The sequence below is a fragment of the Pristiophorus japonicus genome, chromosome 3 (genome assembly GCF_044704955.1).
Source record: "Pristiophorus japonicus isolate sPriJap1 chromosome 3, sPriJap1.hap1, whole genome shotgun sequence".
Lineage (NCBI taxonomy): Eukaryota > Metazoa > Chordata > Chondrichthyes > Pristiophoridae > Pristiophorus > Pristiophorus japonicus.
The window spans coordinates 231,581,908-231,602,587 of record NC_091979.1 but is presented as its reverse complement, the minus strand read 5'-3'; the positions used below and the strand labels follow the sequence as shown (position 1 = coordinate 231,602,587).

Genomic DNA, 20,680 nt, shown 5'->3' with positions numbered 1-20,680 from the left:
GAGAGGGCGGTGGGAGGGCGGGCGGTGGGAGAGAGGGCGGAGGGAGAGTGGGCGGTGGGAGAGAGGGCGGAGGGAGAGCGGGCGGAGGGAGAGAGGGCGGAGGGAGAGCAGGTGGAGGGAGTGCGGGCGGAGGGAGAGAGGGCGGTGGAAGAGAGGGCGGAGGGAGAGTGGACAGTGGGAGAGAGGGCGGTGGGAGAGAGGGCGGAGGGAGCGAGGGCGGAGGGAGCGAGGGCGGTGGGAAAGAGGGCGGTGGGAGAGAGGGCGGAGGGCGGTGAGCGGAGGGAGAGAGGGCGGAGGGAGAGAGGGCGGTGGGAGGGCGGGCGGAGGGAGAGTGGGCGGAGGGAGTGAGGGCGGTGGGAGGGCGGTGGGTGGAGGGAGAGAGGGCGGTGGGAGGGAGGGCGGAGGGAGAGTGGGCGGAGGGAGAGTGGGCGGAGGGAGAGAGGACGGAGGGAGAGCGGGCGGAGGGAGAGCGGGCGGAGGGAGAGCGGGCGGAGGGAGAGAGGGCGGTGGGAGAGAGGGCGGTGGGAGAGAGAGCGGTGGGAGAGAGGGCGGAGGGAGAGTGGGAGAGAGGGCGTGAGGGCGGAGGGAGAGAGGGCGGAGGGAGAGAGGGCGGTGGGAGAGTGGGAGAGTGGGCGGTGGGAAAGAGGGCGGTGGGAGAGAGGGCGGAGGGCGGTGGCAGAGAGGGCGGAGGGCGGTGGGAGAGAGGGCGGAGGGCGGTGGGCGGAGAGAGAGAGGGCGGAGGGCGGTGGCAGAGAGGGCGGAGGGCGGTGGGAGAGAGGGCGGAGGGCGGTGGGCGGAGAGAGAGAGGGCGGAGGGAGAGAGGGCGGTGGGAGGGCGGGCGGTGGGGGAGAGGGTGGAGGGAGAGTGGGCGGAGGGAGAGAGGGCGGTGGGAGAGAGGGCGGAGGGAGAGCGGGCGGATGGAGAGCGGGTGGAGGGAGAGAGGGCGGTGGGAGAGAGGGCGGTGGGAGAGAGGGCGGTGGGAGAGAGGGCGGTGGGAGAGAGGGCGGAGGGAGAGTGGGCGGAGGGAAAGTGGGCGGAGGAAGAGAGGGTGGAGGGAGAGTGGGTGGTGGGAGAGTGGGCGGTGGGAGAGAGGGCGGAGGGAGCGAGGGCGGTGGGAGAGAGGGCGGTGGGAGAGAGGGCGGAGGGAGAGTGGGAGAGAGGGCAAGTCGACGAGTGGGCGGAGGGAGAGTGGGCGGAGGGAGAGAGGGCGGAGGGAGAGAGGGTGGTGAGAGAGTGGGAGAGTGGGCGGTGGGAAAGAGGGCGGTGGGAGAGAGGGCGGTGGGCGGTGGGAGAGAGGGCGGAGGGCGGAGGGCGGTGGGCGGAGGGAGAGAGGGCGGAGGGAGAGCGGGCGGAGGGAAAGAGGGCGGAGGGAGAGTGGGAGAGCGGGCGGAGGGAGAGAGGGCGGAGGGAGAGTGGGCGGAGGGAGAGTGTGCGTTTGACAGAGGGAGAGAGGGCGGTGGGAGAGTGGGTGGAGGGAGAGTGGGTGGAGGGAGAGTGGGCGGAGGGAGAGTGGGCGGAGGGAGGGTGGGCAGAAGGAGAGTGGGCGGTGGGAGAGTGGGTGGAGGGAGAGCGGGCGGTGGGAGAGTGGGTGGAGGGAGAGCGGGCTGAGGGAGAGTGGGCGGAGGGCGGTGGGAGAGTGGGTGGAGGGAGAGTGGGTGGAGGGAGAGTGGGCGGAGGGAGAGAGGGCGGTGGGAGAGTGGGCGGAGGGAGAGTGGGCGGTGGGTGGAGGGAGGGTGGGCTGAGGGAGGGTGGGCGGAGGCAGAGTGGGCGGTGGGTGAGTGGGCGGAGGGAGAGCGGGCGGAGGGAGAGCGGGCGGAGGGAGAGCGGGCGGAGGGAGTGCGGGCGGAGGGAGAGAGGGCGGAGGGAGAGAGGGCGGAGGGAGAGTGGGCGGAGGGAGAGTGGGCGGAGGGAGAGTGGGCGGAGGGAGAGAGGGCGGAGGGAGAGCGGGCGGAGGGAGAGCGGGCGGAGGGAGAGCGGGCGGAGGGAGAGCGGGCGGTGGGAGAGCGGGCGGTGGGAGAGCGGGCGGAGGGAGAGCGGGCGGAGGGAGAGCGGGCGGTGGGAGAGCGGGCGGAGGGAGAGCGGGCGGAGGGAGAGCGGGCGGTGGGAGAGCGGGTGGAGGGAGTGCGGGCGGAGGGAGAGTGGGAGAGTGGGAGAGTGGGAGAGTGGGTGGTGGGAGAGTGGGAGAGTGTGCAGAGGGAGAGTGGGAGAGAGGGCGGATGGAGAGTGGGAGAGTGGGCGGAAGGAGAGTGGGCGGTGGAAGAGTGGGCGGAGGGAGAGAGGGCGGAGGGAGAGTGGGAGAGTGGGGAGAGTGGGCGTTGGGAGAGTGGGCGTTGGGAGAGTGGGCGGTGGGAGAGTGGGAGAGTGGGCAGAGGGAGAGTGGGAGAGAGGGCGGAGGGAGAGTGGGAGAGAGGGAGAGTGGGCGGTGGGAGGGAGGGCGGAGGGAGAAAGGGCGGAGGGAGAGAGGGAGAGTGGGCGGAGGGGGAGTGGGTGGTGGGAGAGTGGGCGGTGGGAGAGTGGGAGAGTGGGCGGAGGGAGAGTGGGAGAGAGGGCGGAGGGAGAGTGGGAGAGTGGGCGGAGGGAGAGTGGGCGGAGGGAGAGTGGGAGAGTGGGAGAGTGGGCGGTGGCAGGGAGGGCGGAGGGAGAGTGGGCGGAGGGGGAGTGGGCGGAGGGAGAGTGGGCGGAGGGGGAGTGGGCGGAGGGGGAGTGGGCAGAGGGAATGCGGGCAGAGGGAGTGCGGGCAGAGGGAGTGCGGGCGGAGGGAGAGAGGGCGGAGGGAGAGTGGGCGGAGGGAGAGTGGGCGGAGGGAGAGTGGGCGGAGGGAGAGTGGGCGGAGGGAGAGTGGGCGGAGGGAGAGAGGGCGGAGGGAGAGCGGGCGGAGGGAGAGCGGGCGGAGGGAGAGCGGGCGGAGGGAGAGCGGGCGGTGGGAGAGCGGGCGGAGGGAGAGCGGGCGGAGGGAGAGCGGGCGGTGGGAGAGCGGGCGGAGGGAGAGCGGGCGGAGGGAGAGCGGGCGGTGGGAGAGCGGGCGGAGGGAGAGCGGGCGGAGGGAGTGCGGGCGGAGGGAGAGTGGGAGAGTGGGAGAGTGGGAGAGTGGGTGGTGGGAGAGTGGGAGAGTGTGCAGAGGGAGAGTGGGAGAGAGGGCGGATGGAGAGTGGGAGAGTGGGCGGAAGGAGAGTGGGCGGTGGAAGAGTGGGCGGAGGGAGAGAGGGCGGAGGGAGAGTGGGAGAGTGGGAGAGTGGGCGTTGGGAGAGTGGGCGTTGGGAGAGTGGGAGAGTGGGCAGAGGGAAAGTGGGAGAGAGGGCGGAGGGAGAGTGGGAGAGAGGGAGAGTGGGCGGTGGGAGGGAGGGCGGAGGGAGAAAGGGCGGAGGGAGAGAGGGAGAGTGGGCGGAGGGGGAGTGGGTGGTGGGAGAGTGGGCGGTGGGAGAGTGGGAGAGTGGGCGGAGGGAGAGTGGGAGAGAGGGCGGAGGGAGAGTGGGAGAGTGGGCGGAGGGAGAGTGGGAGAGTGGGAGAGTGGGCGGTGGGAGGGAGGGCGGAGGGAGAGTGGGTGGAGGGGGAGTGGGCGGAGGGAGAGTGGGCGGAGGGGGAGTGGGCGGAGGGGGAGTGGGCAGAGGGAATGCGGGCAGAGGGAGTGCGGGCAGAGGGAGTGCGGGCAGAGGGAGTGCGGGTGGAGGGAGAGTGGGAGAGTGGGCGGAGGGAGAGTGGGCGGTGGGAGAGAGGGCGGAGGGAGAGCGGGCGGAGGGAGAGCGGGTGGAGGGAGAGCGGGCGGAGGGAGAGAGGGCGGAGGGAGAGAGGGCGGAGGGAGAGAGGGCGGAGGGAGAGAGGGAGGTGGGAGAGAGGGCGGTGGGAGAGAGGGCGGTGGGAGAGAGGGCGGAGGGAGATTGGGCGGAGGGAGATTGGGCGGAGGGAGATTGGGCGGATGGAGAGAGGGCGGATGGAGAGAGGGCGGATGGAGAGAGGGCGGAGGGAGCGAGGGCGGTGGGAGAGTGGGCGGAGGGAGAGTGGGCGGAGGGAGAGAGGGCGATGGGAGAGTGGGCGAGTGGGCGGAGGGAGAGTGGGCGAGTGGGCGGAGGGAGAGTGGGCGGAGGGAGAGTGGGCGGTGGGAGCGCGGGCGGAGGGAGAGCGGGCGGAGGGAGAGCGGGCGGAGGGAGAGCGGGCGGAGGAAGAACGGGCGGAGGGAGAGCGGGCAGAGGGAGAGCGGGCAGAGGGAGAGAGGGCGGAGGGAGAGTGGGAGAGCGGGCGGTGGGAGAGAGGGCGGAGGGAGAGAGGGTGGAGGGAGAGAGGGCGGAGGGAGAGAGGGCGGAGGGAGAGTGGGCAGAGGGAGAGTGTGCGTTGGGCGGAGGGAGAGAGGGCGGTAGGAGAGAGGGCGGTGGGAGAGTGGGCGGAGGGAGCGAGGGCAGAGGGAGAGTTGGCGGAGGGAGAGCGGGCGGAGGGAGAGAGGGTGGAGGGAGAGCGGGCGGAGGGAGAGCGGGCGGAGGGAGAGCGGGAGAGTGGGCGGAGGGAGAGTGGGCGGAGGGAGAGTGGGCGGAGGGAGAGTGGGCGGAGGGAGAGTGGGCGGTGGGAGAGAGGGCGGAGGGAGAGAGGGCGGAGGGAGAGAGGGCGGAGGGAGAGTGGGCGGAGGATGATGGGAGAGTGGGCGGAGGGAGAGTGGGCGGAGGGAGAGAGGGCGGTAGGAGAAAGGGCGGAGGGAGATGGGAGAGTGGGCGGAGGGAGAGTGGGCGGAGTGAGAGAGGACAGTGGGAGAGAGGGCGGAGGGAGCGTGGGCGGAGGGAGCGTGGGCGGAGGGAGCGTGGGCGGAGGAAGAGCGGGCGGAGGAGAGCGGGCGGAGGGAGAGCGGGCGGTGGGAGAGCGGGCGGAGGGAGAGCGGGCAGTGGGTGAGTGGGAGAGTGGGTGGAGGGAGAGTGGGCGGAGGGAGAGTGGGCAGAGGGAGAGAGGACGGAGGGAGAGAGGGCAGTGGGAGAGAGGGCGGTGGGAGAGCGGGCGGTGGGAGAGCGGGCGGAGGGAGAGCGGGCGGTGGGTGAGTGGGAGAGTGGGTGGAGGGAGAGTGGGCGGAGGGAGAGTGGGCAGAGGGAGAGAGGACGGAGGGAGAGAGGGCAGTGGGAGAGAGGGCGGTGGGAGAGTGGGCGGTGGGAGAGCGGGCGGAGGGAGAGCGGGCGGTGGGTGAGTGGGAGAGTGGGTGGAGGGAGAGTGGGCGGAGGGAGAGTGGGCAGAGGGAGAGAGGACGGAGGGAGAGAGGGCAGTGGGAGAGAGGGCGGTGGGAGAGTGGGCGGTGGGAGAGAGGGCGGTGGGAGAGAGGGCGGAGGGAGTGAGGGCGGAGGGAGAGTGGGCGGAGCGAGAGTGTGTGGAGGGAGAGAGGGCGGTGGGAGAGAGGGCGGTGGGAGAGCGGGCGGTGGGAGAGCGGGCGGAGGGAGAGCGGGCGGTGGGTGAGTGGGAGAGTGGGTGGAGGTAGAGTGGGCGGAGGGAGAGTGGGCAGAGGGAGAGAGGACGGAGGGAGAGAGGGCAGTGGGAGAGAGGGCGGTGGGAGAGAGGGCGGTGGGAGAGTGGGCAGTGGGAGAGAGGGCGGAGGGAGAGAGGGCGGAGGGAGAGTGGGCGGAGCGAGAGTGTGTGGAGGGAGAGAGGGCGGTGGGAGAGAGGGCGGTGGGAGAGAGGGCGGTGGGAGAGCGGGCGGTGGGAGAGCGGGCGGAGGGAGAATGGGCGGAGGGAGAGAGGGCGGAGGGAGAGCGGGCGGAGGGTGGGCGGGCGGAGGGAGAGAGGGCGGTGGGAGAGAGGGCGGTGGGAGAGAGGGCGGAGGGAGAGCGGGCGGAGGGTGGGCGGGCGGAGGGAGAGAGGGCGGCGGGAGAGAGGGCGGCGGGAGAGAGGGCGGAGGGAGAGTGGGCGGTGGGAGAGTGGGCGGAGGGAGAACGGGCGGAGAGAGGTGGGAGAGTGAGCGGTGGGAGAGCGGGCGGTGGGAGAGCGGGCGGACGGAGAGCGGGCGGTGGGAGTGCGGGCGGAGAGCGGGCGGGCGGAGGGAGAGCGGGCGGAGGGAGAGCGGGCGGAGGGAGAGCGGGCGGTGGGAGAGCGGGCGGTGGGAGAGCGGGCGGAGGGTGGGCGGGCGGAGGGAGAGCGGGCGGAGGGAGAGCGGGCGGTGGGAGAGCGGGCGGTGGGAGAACGGGTGGAGGGAGAGCGGGCGGAGGGAGAGCGGGCGGTGGGAGTGCGGGCGGAGGGAGAGCGGGCGGAGGGAGAGCGGGCGGTGGGAGTGCGGGCGGAGGGAGAGCGGGCGGAGGGAGAGCGGGCGGAGGGAGAGCGGGCGGAGGGAGAGCGGGCGGAGGGAGAGCGGGCGGAGGGAGAGCGGGCGGAGGGTGGGCGGGCGGAGGGAGAGCGGGCGGAGGGAGAGCGGGCGGCAGGAGAGCGGGCGGCGGGTGGGCGGGCGGAGGGAGAGCGGGCGGACGGAGAGCGGGCGGTGGGAGTGCGGGCGGAGGGAGAGCGGGCGGAGAGCGGGCGGGCGGAGGGAGAGCGGGCGGAGGGAGTGCGGGCGGAGGGAGAGCGGGCGGAGGGAGAGCGGGCGGTGGGAGAGCGGGCGGAGGGAGAGCGGGCGGAGGGAGAGCGGGCGGAGGGAGAGCGGGCGGTGGGAGTGCGGGCGGAGGGAGAGCGGGCGGAGGGAGAGCGGGCGGTGGGAGTGCGGGCGGAGGGAGAGCGGGCGGAGGGAGAGCGGGCGGCGGGTGGGCGGGCGGAGGGAGGGCGGGCAGAGGGTGGGCGGGCGGAGGGAGAGCGGGCGGAGGGAGGGCGGAGGGATGGCGGGCGGAGGGAGGGCGGGCGGAGGGAGAGCGGGCGGAGGGAGAGCGGGCGGAGGGAGAGCGGGCGGAGGGCGGGCGGGCGGAGGGAGAGCGGGCGGAGGGAGAGCGGGCGGAGGGTGGGTGGGCGGGCGGAGGGAGAGCGGGCGGAGGGTGGGCGAGCGGTGGGAGTGCGGGCGGAGGGAGAGCGGGAGGCGGGTGGACGGGCGGAGGGTGGGCGGGCGGAGGGAGAGCGGGCGGAGGGAGAGCGGGCGGAGGTAGAGCGGGCGGTGGGAATGCGGGCGGTGGGAGAGCGGGCGGAGGGAGAGCGGGCGGCGGGTGGGCGGGCGGAGGGAGAGCGGGCGGTGGGAGAGCGGGCGGCGGGTGGGCGGGCGGAGGGAGAGCGGGCGGCGGGTGGGCGGGTGGAGGGAGAGCGGGCGGTGGGAGAGCGGGCGGAGGGTGTGCGGGCGGAGGGTATGCGGGCGGAGGGAGAGCGGGCGGTGGGAGAGCGGGCGGAGGGAGAGCGGACGGCGGGTGGGCGGGCGGTGGGAGGCCGCGGTGTGTCTCCGTCAGGCTCCGGAGGTGTTTGCGGCTGTGCCTGGTCGCTGGCCCTGCACTGCTGCCGGGCCAGTCTGGGGTCAGCTGTGGGGCTCAGGCTCCTGGTCAGTTGTTGGTTGGGGAGAGGCGAGAATGCGGGCGTGCAGACATCCTGAGAGAGGGCCCACACCTATCTCGCCCGTTCCGCCCCTCCCTGGCTGTAATATATTTGCTTCACGGGTTCTTTGCTTCGGAATTCACTGCAACACATTACTGTTAAGAACTAGTTGGTTTATTAGCAAAGATTTAACAATCACACTACACATAACCAGTTCAACTATTTTAGTTGTGCACTTTAAACAAATGCCCCCTGCAAGGGGGGTCACACTGCAAAATACATTTTTTCCAGTGCCCCTTTTTTTGGGGGGGGGGGGGGGGCGGGAGGGGTTTAGAGCACCAACACACAAATTATACCAGTGCCCCCTGGCTAAAAGGGTGGGGGACACTAGAGCACGAATGTAGTCCCCCACAACCACAAATTTTGCAGTCGAGAATCCCGCATTTGGCGAAGTGCAATGGGCTAGCCTCGTCCCGGGGGAACCACCTTCTTGGTCATGGCTACTCCCCTGCCAGGTACGTCATTTACCAGGCTCACAACCACCTGCCTCGTAGTGGAGCCCCCGAACCCAACTGGCTGGGGTTTTATTGAGTCCTGTGAACATCACGTGACTGGCTAAGCCACACCCAACTCACCAGCTCCACCAACCTGTGAGCATGCTCCCCGGGGCAGGTATTACACTGCGGGGGGGCGGGCAGCGGATTATCTGCCCAGCTGGTCTTGGGGGGGGGCGCGGACTGGAGGAGATGGGCAACCCCCCACTTGCAAGCCCCGTTTGACTCTGCCCACCAGTTCCTCGGAGGTGCAGCAGAGGTTTGAACCCAGGGTAGGTCCTGCAGCACCCAGAGGCTATGGGCAGGCTGCCCGGGATGGCTCCTGCTCGGAGGGCCCAGGTGCTGTGTGCCTGGAGTGGGCCACACTCCCCGGGGCAGATCGGAGCGGAATACTCCTCGGCATCTCCCCACAGTTGGTCGATATCGACTTCCTTTCTCTCTCTCTCGCTTACTTTCCCGCTCTCTTCCTCTGTTACTCTCGCCCCTTCCTTTCTTCTTTCCTTTCTCTTTCCCTTCGCCTCTTTCGCTCTTTTCCTCTTTCTCACAGTTCGGGGCGATCTCAGGTCCTGTGCCTCCAATCCATGCAGCAGGACTGCCACCATGTGGTGGAATGCAGACACTACATGAGATTGCAATTTGGCAAATTGCGAAGTTGGTGGGTAAAGGGATGGCTGCCTGCAGGGACTCAGAGATTCAAAAGGAGCCATTCCGGCCCATCATGTCCGTGCCGGCCGACCAAGAGCTACCCAGCCTAATCCCACTTTACAGCTCTTGGTCTGTAGCCCTGCAGATTACAGCACTTCCAGTGCACATCCAAGTACTTTTTCAATGCTATGAGGATTTCTGCCTCTACTACCCTTTCAGGCAGTGAGTTCCAGATCCCCACCACCCTCTGGGTGAAGACATTTCCCCTTAAATCCCCTCTAAACCTCCCCCCATTGACTGTAAATCAATGCCCCCTGGTTGTTGACCCCTCTGCCGTTCATCTCAGTCCCACACTGACTGAACTGGACGGGTGACTGAAACAGCAGAACCACATTTCTTTATAAATTCATTCTGGGGGATGTGTGCATTGCTGGCAAGGCTGTCATTCATTGCCTGTCCCTGGGGGCCCCTGGGAAGTTGGTGGTGAGCTGCCTTCTTGAACCGCTGCAGATTTGATTCAACCGAGGGGCACTGCAGAGGGCAGTTCTGTATCAGGCACGTGGGTGTGGGACTGGAGTCACATATAGGCCCAGACTGGGTAAGAACGGTAGGTTTCCCTCCCTAAAGGGGTATCAGTGAACCGGTTGGGTTTTTACGACAATCCCACAGTTTCATGGCCACTTTTACTGAGACCAACGTTTTATTTCTAGATTTCAAAAACTGAAATTCAATTCTCAAACGGCCCTGGTGGGTTCTGAACTCACCTTCTCTGGATTATTAGTCCAGTAACATAATCACTACATTCCCAAACCCAGCACCAGATGCAGATTGGGGCACTCACAGTTTCCCAGGATTGTTACCAGCAATGTCATGGTGCCTTGGCACAGGACAAGTATTTATCCCTCGTCGATCCCTCTCACACCCTCACATTCTCACTCCGGGTCTTAATCCAGCTCGCTCCTGGAGTTGTGGACAGAGTGTGAGAGAGAGTGAGAGTGAGTGAGTGAGAGAGAGAGTGAGAGTGTGAGAATGAGTTTGTGTGAGAGAGAGAGAGAGAGAGAGAGTGAGTGACAGAGCGAGAGAGAGAGTGGGGGGAGAGTGAGAGTGACAGTGTGAGAGAGAGAGTGAAAGACAGTGTGTGTGAGAGAGAGAGAGTGAGAGACAGTGTGTGTGAGTGAGAGAGACAGTGTGTGTGAGTGAGAGAGTGAGAGAGAGTGAGAGAGAGTGACACACTGTGTGAAAGAGAGCATGTGAGAATGAGTGTGAGTGAGTGTGAGAGAGTGAGTGTGTGAGGGAGAGACAGAGTGTGAGAATGAGTGTGTGAGAGAGAGAAAGTGAGAGAGTGAGTGACAGAGTGGGAGAGAGAGAGAGTGAGAGTGTGTGGGTGGAGAGTGAGGGAGAGTGAGAGTGACAGTGTGAGAGAGAGAGAGTGTGAGAGACAGTGCGTGTGAGCGAAAGTGTGAGAAAGTGAGTGAGACAGAGAGTGACAGACTGTGTGTGAGGAGAGTGAGCGTGTAAAAAAGAGTGAGTGTGAGAGAGAGAGTGACAGAGTGAGAGTGAGAGTGAGAGTGAGAGTGAGAGTGAGAGTGAGTGTGAGTGTGAGTGTGAGTGTGAGTGAGAGAGGGAGAGAGATAGTGTGTGTGTGAGAGAGAGAGAGACAGAGTGTGAGAGAGACAGAGTGTGAGAAAGAGAGAGAGAGAGAGAGAGACAGCGAGCAAGAGAGTGAGAGAGAGAGAGAGGGAGAGTGAGAGAGACAGTGAATGTGAGAGTGACTGAGTGAGAAAGTGAGAGAGAGTGAAGGAGAGTGAGAGTGTGAGACAGAGTATGCGTGAGAGAGGTTGAGGGGGTGAGTGTGAGAGAGAGAGTTGACAAAGCGTGTGAGAAAGAGTGAGAGTGTGAGAGAGTGAGAGTGAGTGAGAAAGAGAAAAAATAGTGAGAGAGAGAGACAGAGAGAGAGAGACAGAGAGAGAGAGACAGAGAGAGAGAGACAGAGAGAGAGACAGAGAGAGTGAGTGAGAGAGTGAGAGGGAGAGATAGAGGGTGAGAGAGAGTGAGAGCGAGTGAGAGAGAGACAGAGAGCGAGAGTGAGAGAGACAGTGAGTGTGAGAGTGACAGAGTGAGGGAGAGTGAGTGAGAAAGAGAAAGAAATAGTGAGAGAGCGTGAGTGAGAGTGAGTGAGAGTGAGTGAGAGTGAGTGAGAGTGGGTGAGAGTGAGTGAGAGTGAGTGAGAGTGAGTGAGAGTGAGTGAGAGTGAGTGAGAGTGAGTGAGAGAGTGAGAGTGAGAGGCAGAGACAGCGAGCGAGCGAGAGAGAGACAGGGAGCGAGAGAGAGAGGGTGAGAGGGTGAGAGGGTGAGAGGGTGAGAGAGTGAGAGAGTGAGAGAGTGAGAGAGTGAGAGAGTGAGAGAGTGAGAGAGTGCCTGAGAGAAAGAGAGAGTGACAGACTGTGTGTGAGAGAGTGAGCGTGTGAAAAAGAATGAATGAATGTGAGAGAATGAGTGTGTGAGGGAGAGAGACAGAGTGTGAGAGAGTGTGTGAGAGAGTGTGTGAGAGAGAGTGAGAGTGAGAGAGAGAGTGAGAGAGAGAGAGAGAGAGAGTGAGTGAGAAAGTGTGACAGAATGAGTGAGTGAGAGAGAGAGTGACAGTGTGAGTGAGAGTGAGCGAGTCAGAGAGTGAGAGAGAAAGAGAGTGAGAGTGAGAGAGTGAGAGAGAGTGAGAGTGAGAGAGAGACAGCGAGAGAGACACAGAGGGTGGGAGAGAGTGAGAAAGAGACAGCGAGAGAGAGAGAGCGAGAGTGAGAGAGACAGAGTGAGAGAGAGTGAGAGAGAGTGAGAGAGAGTGAGAGTTGACAGTGTGTGAGAGAGAATGAGTGTGTGAGAGAGAATGAGTGTGTGAGAGAGAATGAGAGTGTGAGAGAGTGAGTGAGCAAGAGAAAGAAATATAGTGAGAGAGACAGAGAGAGAGAGAGAGTGAGAGCGTAAGCAAGAGTGAGAGGGAATGAGGGAGAGAGTGAGAGAGAGTGAGAGAGAGTGAGAGAGAGTGAGAGTGAGAGAGAGTGAGAGAGAGTGAGAGGGTGAGAGAGAGAGTAAGAGAGACAGTGAGTGTGAGAGTGACAGAGTGAGAGAGACAGTGAGTGAGAGAGAGTGAGAGGGAGTGAAGGAGAGGGAGAGAGTGACAGAGTGTGAGAGAGTCTGAGGGTGAGTGAGAGAAAGAGTTGACAGAGTGTGTGAGAGTGAGAGTGTGAGAGTGAGTGAGAGAGAAAGAAATAGAGTGAAAGAGAGACAGAGAGAGAGAGTGAACAAGAGAGAGTAAGAGAGAATGAGGGAGTGAGAGAGTGAGTGAGAATGACAGAGTATGAGAGGGTGAGGGAGAGAGTTTGAGAGAGAGAGTGACAGTGTGTGAGAGAGTGAGTGAGAGGCAGACAGTGACAGAGCGAGAGAGTGAAAGAGACTGAGAGGGCGACTGTGAGAGACAGAGAGAGTGAGAGTGTGTGTGAGAGAGAGATATAGCGAGAGAGAGAGTGTGTGAGTGAGATTGAGTGAGAGTGAGAGTGAGAGAGAGAGAGAGAGTGAGGGGGAGAGTGAGGGGAGAGTGAGGGGAGAGTGAGGGAGAGAGTGAGGGAGAGAGTGAGGGAGAGAGTGAGGGAGAGAGTGAGGGAGAGAGAGTGTGAGAGAGAGAGTGAGAGTGAGAGAGAGAGTGAGAGAGAGAAAGGGTGTGTGGGGGGAGAGTGAGGGAGAGAGTGAGAGAGAGAGAGAGTGTGTGGGGGGAGAGTGAGGGAGAGAGTGAGAGAGAGAGAGTGTGTGTGGGGGGAGAGTGAGAGCGACAGTGTGAGAGAGAGAGAGATAGAGAGAGAGAGAGTGCGTGTGAGAGAGAGTGCGAGAGAGTTTGAGAGAGAATGACAGAGTGTGAGAGAGTGAGTGAGAAAGAGAGGGAGAGTGAGGGTGAGAGTGAGTGAGTGAGAGAAAGAGAGAGTGACAGACTGTGTGTGAATGATAGAGTGAGAATGCAGGAGAATGACAGAGTGTGAGTGTGAGTGTGAATGGGTGAGTGCGAGTGAGTGAGAGAGTGAGTGAGAGAGGGGGAGAGAGAAAGAGAGAGAGACAGAAAGAGAGTGTGAGTGAGAGTGTGAGCGAGAGAGAGGGAGAGTGACAGTGTGTGTGTGAGAGAGAGAGAGTGTATGTGTGAGAGAGAGAGAGAGTGACAGTGTGAGAGAGAGCGAGAGAGAGAATACGGGTGTGAGAGAGTGAGTGAGAATGAGTGAGTGAGAGTGAGTGAGAGAGAGAGAGTGACAGAGAGTGAGTGACAGAATGTGTGTGAGAGTGAGAGTGACAGTGTGTGAGAGAAAGAGAGTGACAGATTGTGTGTGAGAGAGTGTGAGCGTGTGAGAAAGAGTGAGTGTGAGAGAGTGTGTGAGGGAGAGAGAAAGTGTGAGCGTGAGTGTGAGAGAGAGAGTTTGAGAGAAAGAGAATGACAGTGTGTGAGAGAGTGAGTGAGAGGCAGACAATGAGAGAGCGAGAGAGTGAAAGAGAATGAGAGGGTGTGTGAGAGAGAGTGTGAGAGAGAGAGTGAGAGTGAGTGAGAGTGTGAGAAAGAGTGAGAGATTGTGTGAGAAAGAGAGAGGCACAGAGAGAGTGACAGAGTGAGTGAGAGAGAGAGTGAGAGTGAGTGAGAAAGAGTGAGAGTGTGAGAGTGAGAGAGAGAGACAGATTGTGAGCGAAAGTGAGATTGAGTGAGTGAGAGAGAGCGAGAGAGAGAGATACTGAGAGCGAGAGTGAGATAGAGAGAGAGTGAGAGAGAAAGAGTGGCAGAGTGTGTGAGAGAGAGTGAGGGAGAGATACAGATCGTGAGAGAGAGTGAGAGTGAGAATGAGAGTGAGTGAGTGAGAGAGAGGGAGAGAGAGAGATACTGAGAGCAAGAAAGAGTGAGAGAGGGAGAGTGAGGGTGAGTGAGAGAGTGAGTGTGAGAGTGACAGAGTGTGAGAGTGTGTGTGTGTGAGAGTGAGAGAGAGTGAGAGAGAGAGTGAGAGAGAGTGAGAGAGAGAGTGAGAGAGAGTGAGAATGAGAGTGAGAGAGACAGTGAGTGTGAGAGGGGCAGTGTGAGTGTGTGTGTGAGAGAGAGTCGATAGAGTGTGTGAGAGAGAACGAGAGAGAGCAGGAGATTGAGAGAGTGAGAGAGAGTGACAGAGTGAGGGAGAGTGTGTGAGAGTGAGAGAGAGTGAGTGTCAGAGTGAAGGAGAGAGTGAGAGAGAATGCAGGAGTGACAGAGTGTGAGAGAGTTTGAGAGGGTGAGTGTGAGAGAGTGAGTGTGAGAGAGTGAGTGTGAGAGAGTGAGTGTGAGAGAGAGAGTTGACAGAGTGTGTGAGAGAGAGAGTTGACAGAGTGTAAGAGAGAGAGAGAGTGAGAGTGACAGTGTGAGAGAGAGAAAGAGAGAGTGACAGATTGTGTGAGAGAGAGAGTGAGCGAGTGACAGTGAAGGAGAGTGTGTGAGAGTGAGAGAGAGAGTGACAGAGTGAGAGCGAGAGAGTGAGTGACAGAGTGAGAGAGAGAGAGTGAGAGAATGCAGGAGTGACAGAGTGTGAGTTTGAGAGGGTGAGTGTTTGAGAGAGTGAGAGTGAGAGAATGAGAGAGAAATAGAGTAAGAGAGAGACAGAGAGAGTGAGAGAGAGAGAGAGAGAGAGTGGGGCAGAGTGAGAGTGACAGTGTGAGAGAGAGAGTGCGTGTGCGAGAGTTTGTGTGTGAGAGAGAGAGAGTGAGAGTGAGAGTGAGAGAGTGAGAGTGAGAGAGTGAGACTGAGAGAGAGTGAGTGAGAGAGAGTGAGTGAGAGAGTGAGAGAGAGAGAGAGAGAGAGAGAAAGAGCAAGTGAGAGTGAGAATGAGTGAGTGAGAGAGGGAGAGAGAGACAGTGAGTGTGAGAGTGACAGAGTGTGAGAATGTGTGTGGGTGAGAGAGAGAGAGTTGACAGAGTGTGGGAGAGTGAGTGTGTGAGAAAGAATGAGAGAGAGAGGGGGAGATTGAGAGATTGAGAGTGTGTGAGAGTGTGTGAGAATGTGTGAGAGTGTGTGAAAGTGTGAGAGAGTGAGAGTGAGAGAGGGAGATTGAGAGAATGCAGGAGAATGACAGTGTGAGAGGGTGAGTGTGAGAGAGAGGGAGAGTGAGTGAGTGACAGGATGTGTGAGAGAGAGAGAACGAGAGAGAGAGTGAGAGTGACAGGGTGTGCATGAGAGTGAGTGTAAGAGTGAGAGTGAGAGTGAGTGACAGAGAGAGAGAAAGTGAGAAGAGAGAGAGAGAGATAAATAGAGAGAGTAAGAGCCAGAGAGAGAGAGAGGGGGAGAGGGAGAGAGTGAGAGAGTGAGTGAGAGAGAGTGAGAGTGACAGATTTGAGGGCATGTGAGAGTGAGAGAGCGAGAGTGACAGGTGTGAGATAGAGAGAGTAAGAGAGTGTGAGTGTGAGTGTGTGAGAGAGAGTGAGAATGAAAGAGAGTGACAGAGTGTGAGTGTGAGAGAGTGTGAGAGAGAGAGTATGAGAGAGTTGACAGTATGTGTGTGAGAGAGAGTGAGAGTGAGTGAAAGAGAGAGAGAGAGAGAAATAGTGAGAGAGAGAGAGTGAGAGAGAAGAGTAAGGGAGAAAGACAGTGTGAGAGTGTGAGTGTGAGAGAGATAGTTTGAGAGAGTGAGAGTGTGAGAGCGAGAGTGAAAGCGAGAGCGAAAACGAGAGTGAAAACGAGTGAGTGAGAGAGAGAGATGCAGAGAGAGTGTGAGAGAGAGAGATACAGAGAGAGTGTGAGAGAGAGACAGAACAGATCGAGGAAGAGTGAGCGAGAGTGAGTGAGGAAGAGAGTGACAGAGTGTGTGCGAGAGAGTGAGAGTGACAGTGTGTGAGAGGGTGAGGGGAGAGAGAGAGAGAGAGAGAGAGACAGAGACAGGGTGTGAAAGAGAGACCAAGAGATGGTGAGAGTGACAGGGTGTGAGAGAGTGAGAGAGAGTGAGTGAGAGTGACAGTGTGAGAGTGACAGTGTGAGAGAGTGAGTGTGAGAGAGAGAGTTGAGAGAGCGAGAGTGAGGGAAGGAGAGAGTGACAGTGTGAGTGAGAGAGAGAGAGAGTGAGTGACAGCATGAGAGAGAGAGTGAGAGCGACAGTGTGAGAGAGAGAGTGAGAGCGACAGTGTGAGAGAGAGAGAGTGACAGATTGTGTGAGAGAGAGAGAGTTAGAGTGTGAGCGTGTGAGAGAGAGAGTGAGTGTGTGTGTGAGGGAGAAAGACAGAGTGTGGGAGTGAGCTTGAGAGAGAGAGAGTGACAGAGTGTGGGAGAGTGAGTATGAGAGTGACAGAGTAAGTGAATATGTGAGAGAGAGTGACAGAGTGAGAGTGAGAGCGGGCGAGAGTGAGTGAGATATACAGAGAGAGAGTGTGTGTGAGAGAGAAAGTGACAGTGAGAGAGAGTGAGGGAGAGATAAGAGTGTGAGACAGAGTTTGAGAGTGAGAGTGTGAGTGAGAGAGGGAGAGTGTGAGTGAGAGAGTGAGGAGGAGAGTGACAGTGTGAGTGAGAGAGAGTGATACGGTGAGAGAGAGAGTGAGAGTGAATGAGAGAGATAGACAGAGAGCGAGAGAGAGGGAATGAGGGAGGGAGGATGAGTGTGAGAGAGAGGGAGTGAGAGAGACAGCGAGTGTGAGAATGTGTGTGTGTGTGAGAGAGAGTTGACAGATTGTGTGAGAGAGTGTGTGGGAGTGTTTTGGGGTTCCGGGCTGTCAGGGATTCCCCGAGCCCGGAAGCCGCTCCCGCTCCGCCCACCGCCGCTCCCTGCCGGCCAGAAACCCGGAACTGCCCGCGGCCCGAGAGAGGGTGAGTGAAAGAGTTAGTGAGAGAGTGAGAGAGGGAGAGACGGGGAGAGGGAAAGTGATTGAGAAAAGTAGGAGAGTTAGAGAGGAGGGATGGAGAGATGAGACAGACAGAGAACCAGTTTGGGGGAGATGGGCGTGCGTTCTCCTCTGAGTCTTCTCCTTGTCACAGAGAGAACCACGTCCGTCCCCCTGAATTCCCCCCCCCCCAGTCGCCCCAATCGCCCCAATCTCACCCCCCCAGTCGCCCCCAATCGCCCCAATCCCCCCCAGCCCCCCCAATCGCCCCCCAGCCCCCCCAATCCCGCCCCAGTCGCCCCAATCTACCCCCCCAGTCCCCCCAATCCCCCCCCAGTCGCCCCAATCCCGCCTCAGTCGCCCCAATCTACCCCCCCAGTCCCCCCAATCCCCCCCAGTCCCCCCAATCCCCCCCAGTCGCCCCAATCCCCCCCCGTCGCCCCAATCCCCCCCCGTCGCCCCAATCCCCCCCGTCGCCCCAATCCCCCCCGTCGCCCCAATCCCCCCCCCAGTCACCCCAATCCTCCCCCCAGTCGCCCCAATCCTCCCCCCAGTCGCCCCAATCCTCCCCCCCGTCACCCCAATCCTCCCCACAGTCGCCCCAATCCTCCCCCCCAGTCGCCCCAATCCCCCCCCCGTCACCCCAATCCCCCCCCCCATCACCCCAATCCCCCCCCCAGTCGCCCCAATCCCCCCCCGTCGCCCCAATCCCCCCCCCAGTCGCCCCAATCCTCCTCCCCCCAGTCGCCCCAATCCTCCTCCCCCCAGTCGCCCCAATCCTCCCCCCAGTCGCCCCAATCCTCCCCCCCCAGTCGCCCCAATCCCCCCCCCACCAGTCGCGCAATCCCCCCGTCGCCAGTCGCGCCAATCCCCCCCCCTCCCCAGTCATTGCTTGATTTAGATTTTTGCATAACTAAGTTTTTTGGTGCTGTACATTGACGTTGAATTGGCCGCAGTGAGGAATTTGAGCGATAGCTGACTGACTCTGCGTTCTCTTTCTCAGCAGGAGACAGCAATCCCAGGATGAACTCCCTCATTTCAGACGTTCTGGCTCCACAGCAGGTCGAAGGGGATGAAGAGAAATTTTTTGATAAAGGTAAGTTCGGCTGGTGGGATGGGTGGGCAAGATTATGCGGATTTTAAGTGTCAGCCGTGGCTCAGTGGGCAGCACCCTCACCTCTTAAGTCAGAAGGTCGTGGGTTCAAGTCCCACTCCAGGAACTTGAGCACATAATCCAGGCAGACACTCCCAGTGCAGTACTGAGGGAGTGCTGCATTGTCGGAGGGGCAGTACTAAGGGAGCGCCGCACTGTGGGAGGGCCAGTACTGAGGGAGCGCTGCACTGTCGGAGGGGCAGTACTGAGGGAGCACCGCACTGTCGGAGGGCCAGTACTGAGGGAGTGCCACACTGTCGGAAGGGCAGTACTGAGGGAGCACCGCACTGTTGGATGGGGAGTACTGATTGAGCGCTGCACTGTCGGAGGGGCAGTACTGAGGGAGCGCCGCACTGTCGGAGGGCCAGTACTGAGGGAGTGCCACACTGTCGGAAGGGCAGTACTGAGGGAGCACTGCACTGTTTGATGGGGAGTACTGAGTGAGCGCTGCACTGTCGGAGGGGCAGTACTGAGGGAGCACCGCACTGTCCGAGATGCCGTCTTTTGGAAGAAACTGTGAAACTGAGGTCCCGTCTGCTCTCTCATGTTGGTGTAAAAGATTCCATGGCACTATTTCGAAGAAGAGCAGGGGAGTTATTCCCCGTGTCCTGGGGCCAATATTTATCCCTGAATCAACATCACAAAAACAGATTATCTGTTCCTTATCACATTTCTGTTTGTGGGAGCTTGCTGTGCGCAAGTTGGCTGCTGCGTTTCTCACATTACAATAGTGACTACACTCGAAAAATACTTCATTGGCTGTAAAGCGCTTTGGGTATCTGGTGGTTGTAAATGCAAGTCTTTCTTTAAACATCCCATTAAAAGTTAGACACAAAGGGATTGGGTATAACTGGGGGTTTAACAGCATATTGACTGCTAAACAAATGTTACGGCTCTGAAAAATTCATTTAAATTTTGTGCAGTGTCAAATATGTCCATTTTAATAAAAATTTTAATTTTTATGGTATTTTAAACATTAAAAAAAAATGTTTGTTCTTCTTTATTTCAGGTTTATCCTTTCCCTGTGTGTGAGCCCCACTCTTTGTTTTGCTCGCTCTGACATTGTTAAAAAGTTAGAATCAAAGGAGTTTATTCACTTCCTGGTTCGCAGTCTCTGAGAATTCTGCATTGTGATTGGCTGCTCAGGCAGATTGTTGACATCACAGCATCTCACATTGGGGATTCCTCATTAACGCGCGTTGATCCCGACTATACGTCGGAATAGCTGACCACATCGCCACGGAGATCGCGAGACCTTTGTGGGAACCTTACCTTCGGGCCCGTGGTGAACACCTTTGTTTTGCCGCTGATCGCAAATTACGGGCCAAGATCTGGGTCATTATCACATTGCTGTTTGTGGGAGCTTGCTGTGCGCAAATTGGCTGCTGCGTTTCCTACATTACAACAGTGACTACACTCCCATTGTACTTCATTGGCTGTAAAGCACTTTGAGATGTCCTGAAGTCCCTCCATGGCCCTCGCCCCTCCCTATCTCTGTAATCTTCTCCAGCCCCACAACCCCCCCGAGATGTCTGCGCTCCTCTTGAGCATCCCTGATTATAATTGCTCTTAATACTTCCTTTCCCCTCTCTGTTCCTCAGTGAGCTATGCGGTAACACGCTGGTTATTTTTACTTTCAGGCGGTGAGCGCCCCTCTCTGAGTTCGGAAGAGACGGCCGAGTCCGTGTTTTTTCAGTAAGTGACATTCTGAGTGCTTCTCCCAACATAGAAACATAGAAAATAGGCGCAGGAGTAGGCCATTCGGCCTTTCGAGCCTGCACCACCATTCAATAAGATCATGGCTGATCATTCCCTCAGTACCCCTTTCCTGCTTTCTCTCCTACACCTTGATCCCCTTAGCCGTAAGGGCCATATCTAACTCCCTCTTGAATATATCCAATGAACTGGCATCAACAACTCTCTGCGGCAGGGAATTCCACAGGTTAACAACTCTCTGAGTGAAGAAGTTTCTCCTCATCTCAGTCCTAAACGGCCTGCCCCTTATCCTAAGACTGTGTCCCCTGGTTCTGGACTTCCCCAACATCGGGAACATTCTTCCCGCATCTAGCTGTCTAGTCCAGTCAGAATCTTATATGTTTCTATGAGATCCCCTCTCATCCTTCTAAACTCCAGTGAATAAAGGCCTAGTTGATCCAGCCTCTTCTCATATGTCATTCCAGCTATCCCTGGAATCAGTCTGGTGAACCTTTGCTGCACTCCCTCAATAGCCAGAACGTCCTTCCTCAGATTAGGAGACTAAAACTGAACACAATATTCCAGGTGAGGCCTCACCAAGGCCCTGTACAACTGCAGTAAGACCGCCCTGCTCCTATACTCAAATCCCCTTGCTATGAAGGCCAACATACCTTCTTCACCGCCTGCTGTACATGCATGCCAACTTTCAATGACTGATGTACCATGACACCCAGGTCTCGCTGCACCTCCCCTTTTCCTAATCTTCCGCCATTCAGATAATATTCTGCCTTTGTGTTTTTGCCCCCAAAGTGGATAACCTCACATTTATCCACATTATACTGCATCCGCCATGTATTTGCCCACTCGCCTAACCTGTCCAAGTCACCCTGCAGCCTCTTAGTGTCCTCCTCACAGATCACACCGCCACCAAGTTTAGTGTCATCTGCAAACTTGGAGATATTACACTCAATTCCATCATCTAAATCATTAATATATATTGTAAAGAGCTGGGGTCCCAGCACTGATCCCTGTGGCACTCCACTAGTCACTGCCTGCCATTCTGAAAAGGATCCGTTAATCCCTACTCTCTGCTTCCTGTCTGCCAACCAGTTCTCTATCCACGTCAGTACATTACCCGCAATACCATGTGCTTTGATTTTGCACACCAATCTCTTGTGTGGGACCTTGTCAAAAGCCTTTTGAAAGTCCAAATACACCACATCCACTGGTTCTCCCTTGTCCACCCTACTTATTACATCCTCAAAAAATTCCAGAAGATTTGTCAAGCATGATTTCCCCTTTCATAAATCCATGCTGACTTGGACCAATCCTATCACTGCTCTCCAAATGCGCTGCTATTTCATCCTTAATGATCGATTCCAACATT

General features: G+C 59.6%; 1 protein-coding gene and 1 pseudogene across 1 annotated transcript in view; one reads left to right on the top strand and one right to left on the bottom strand.

Annotated features, from left to right (window-relative positions):
• Positions 1 to 7,776: 7,776 nt before the first annotated feature.
• LOC139260677 (U1 spliceosomal RNA) lies at positions 7,777 to 7,921 on the bottom strand (annotated as a pseudogene).
• Positions 7,922 to 17,559: 9,638 nt separating this feature from the next.
• LOC139255418 (uncharacterized) overlaps positions 17,560 to 20,680 on the top strand; it is a 40,399-nt gene continuing 37,278 nt past the window's right edge. The window contains exons 1-2 of the mRNA XM_070873916.1: positions 17,560 to 17,629; positions 19,239 to 19,293. Coding sequence (XP_070730017.1) covers positions 17,560 to 17,629; positions 19,239 to 19,293 — 125 coding nt within the window. The remainder of the gene's footprint in view (positions 17,630 to 19,238; positions 19,294 to 20,680) is intronic.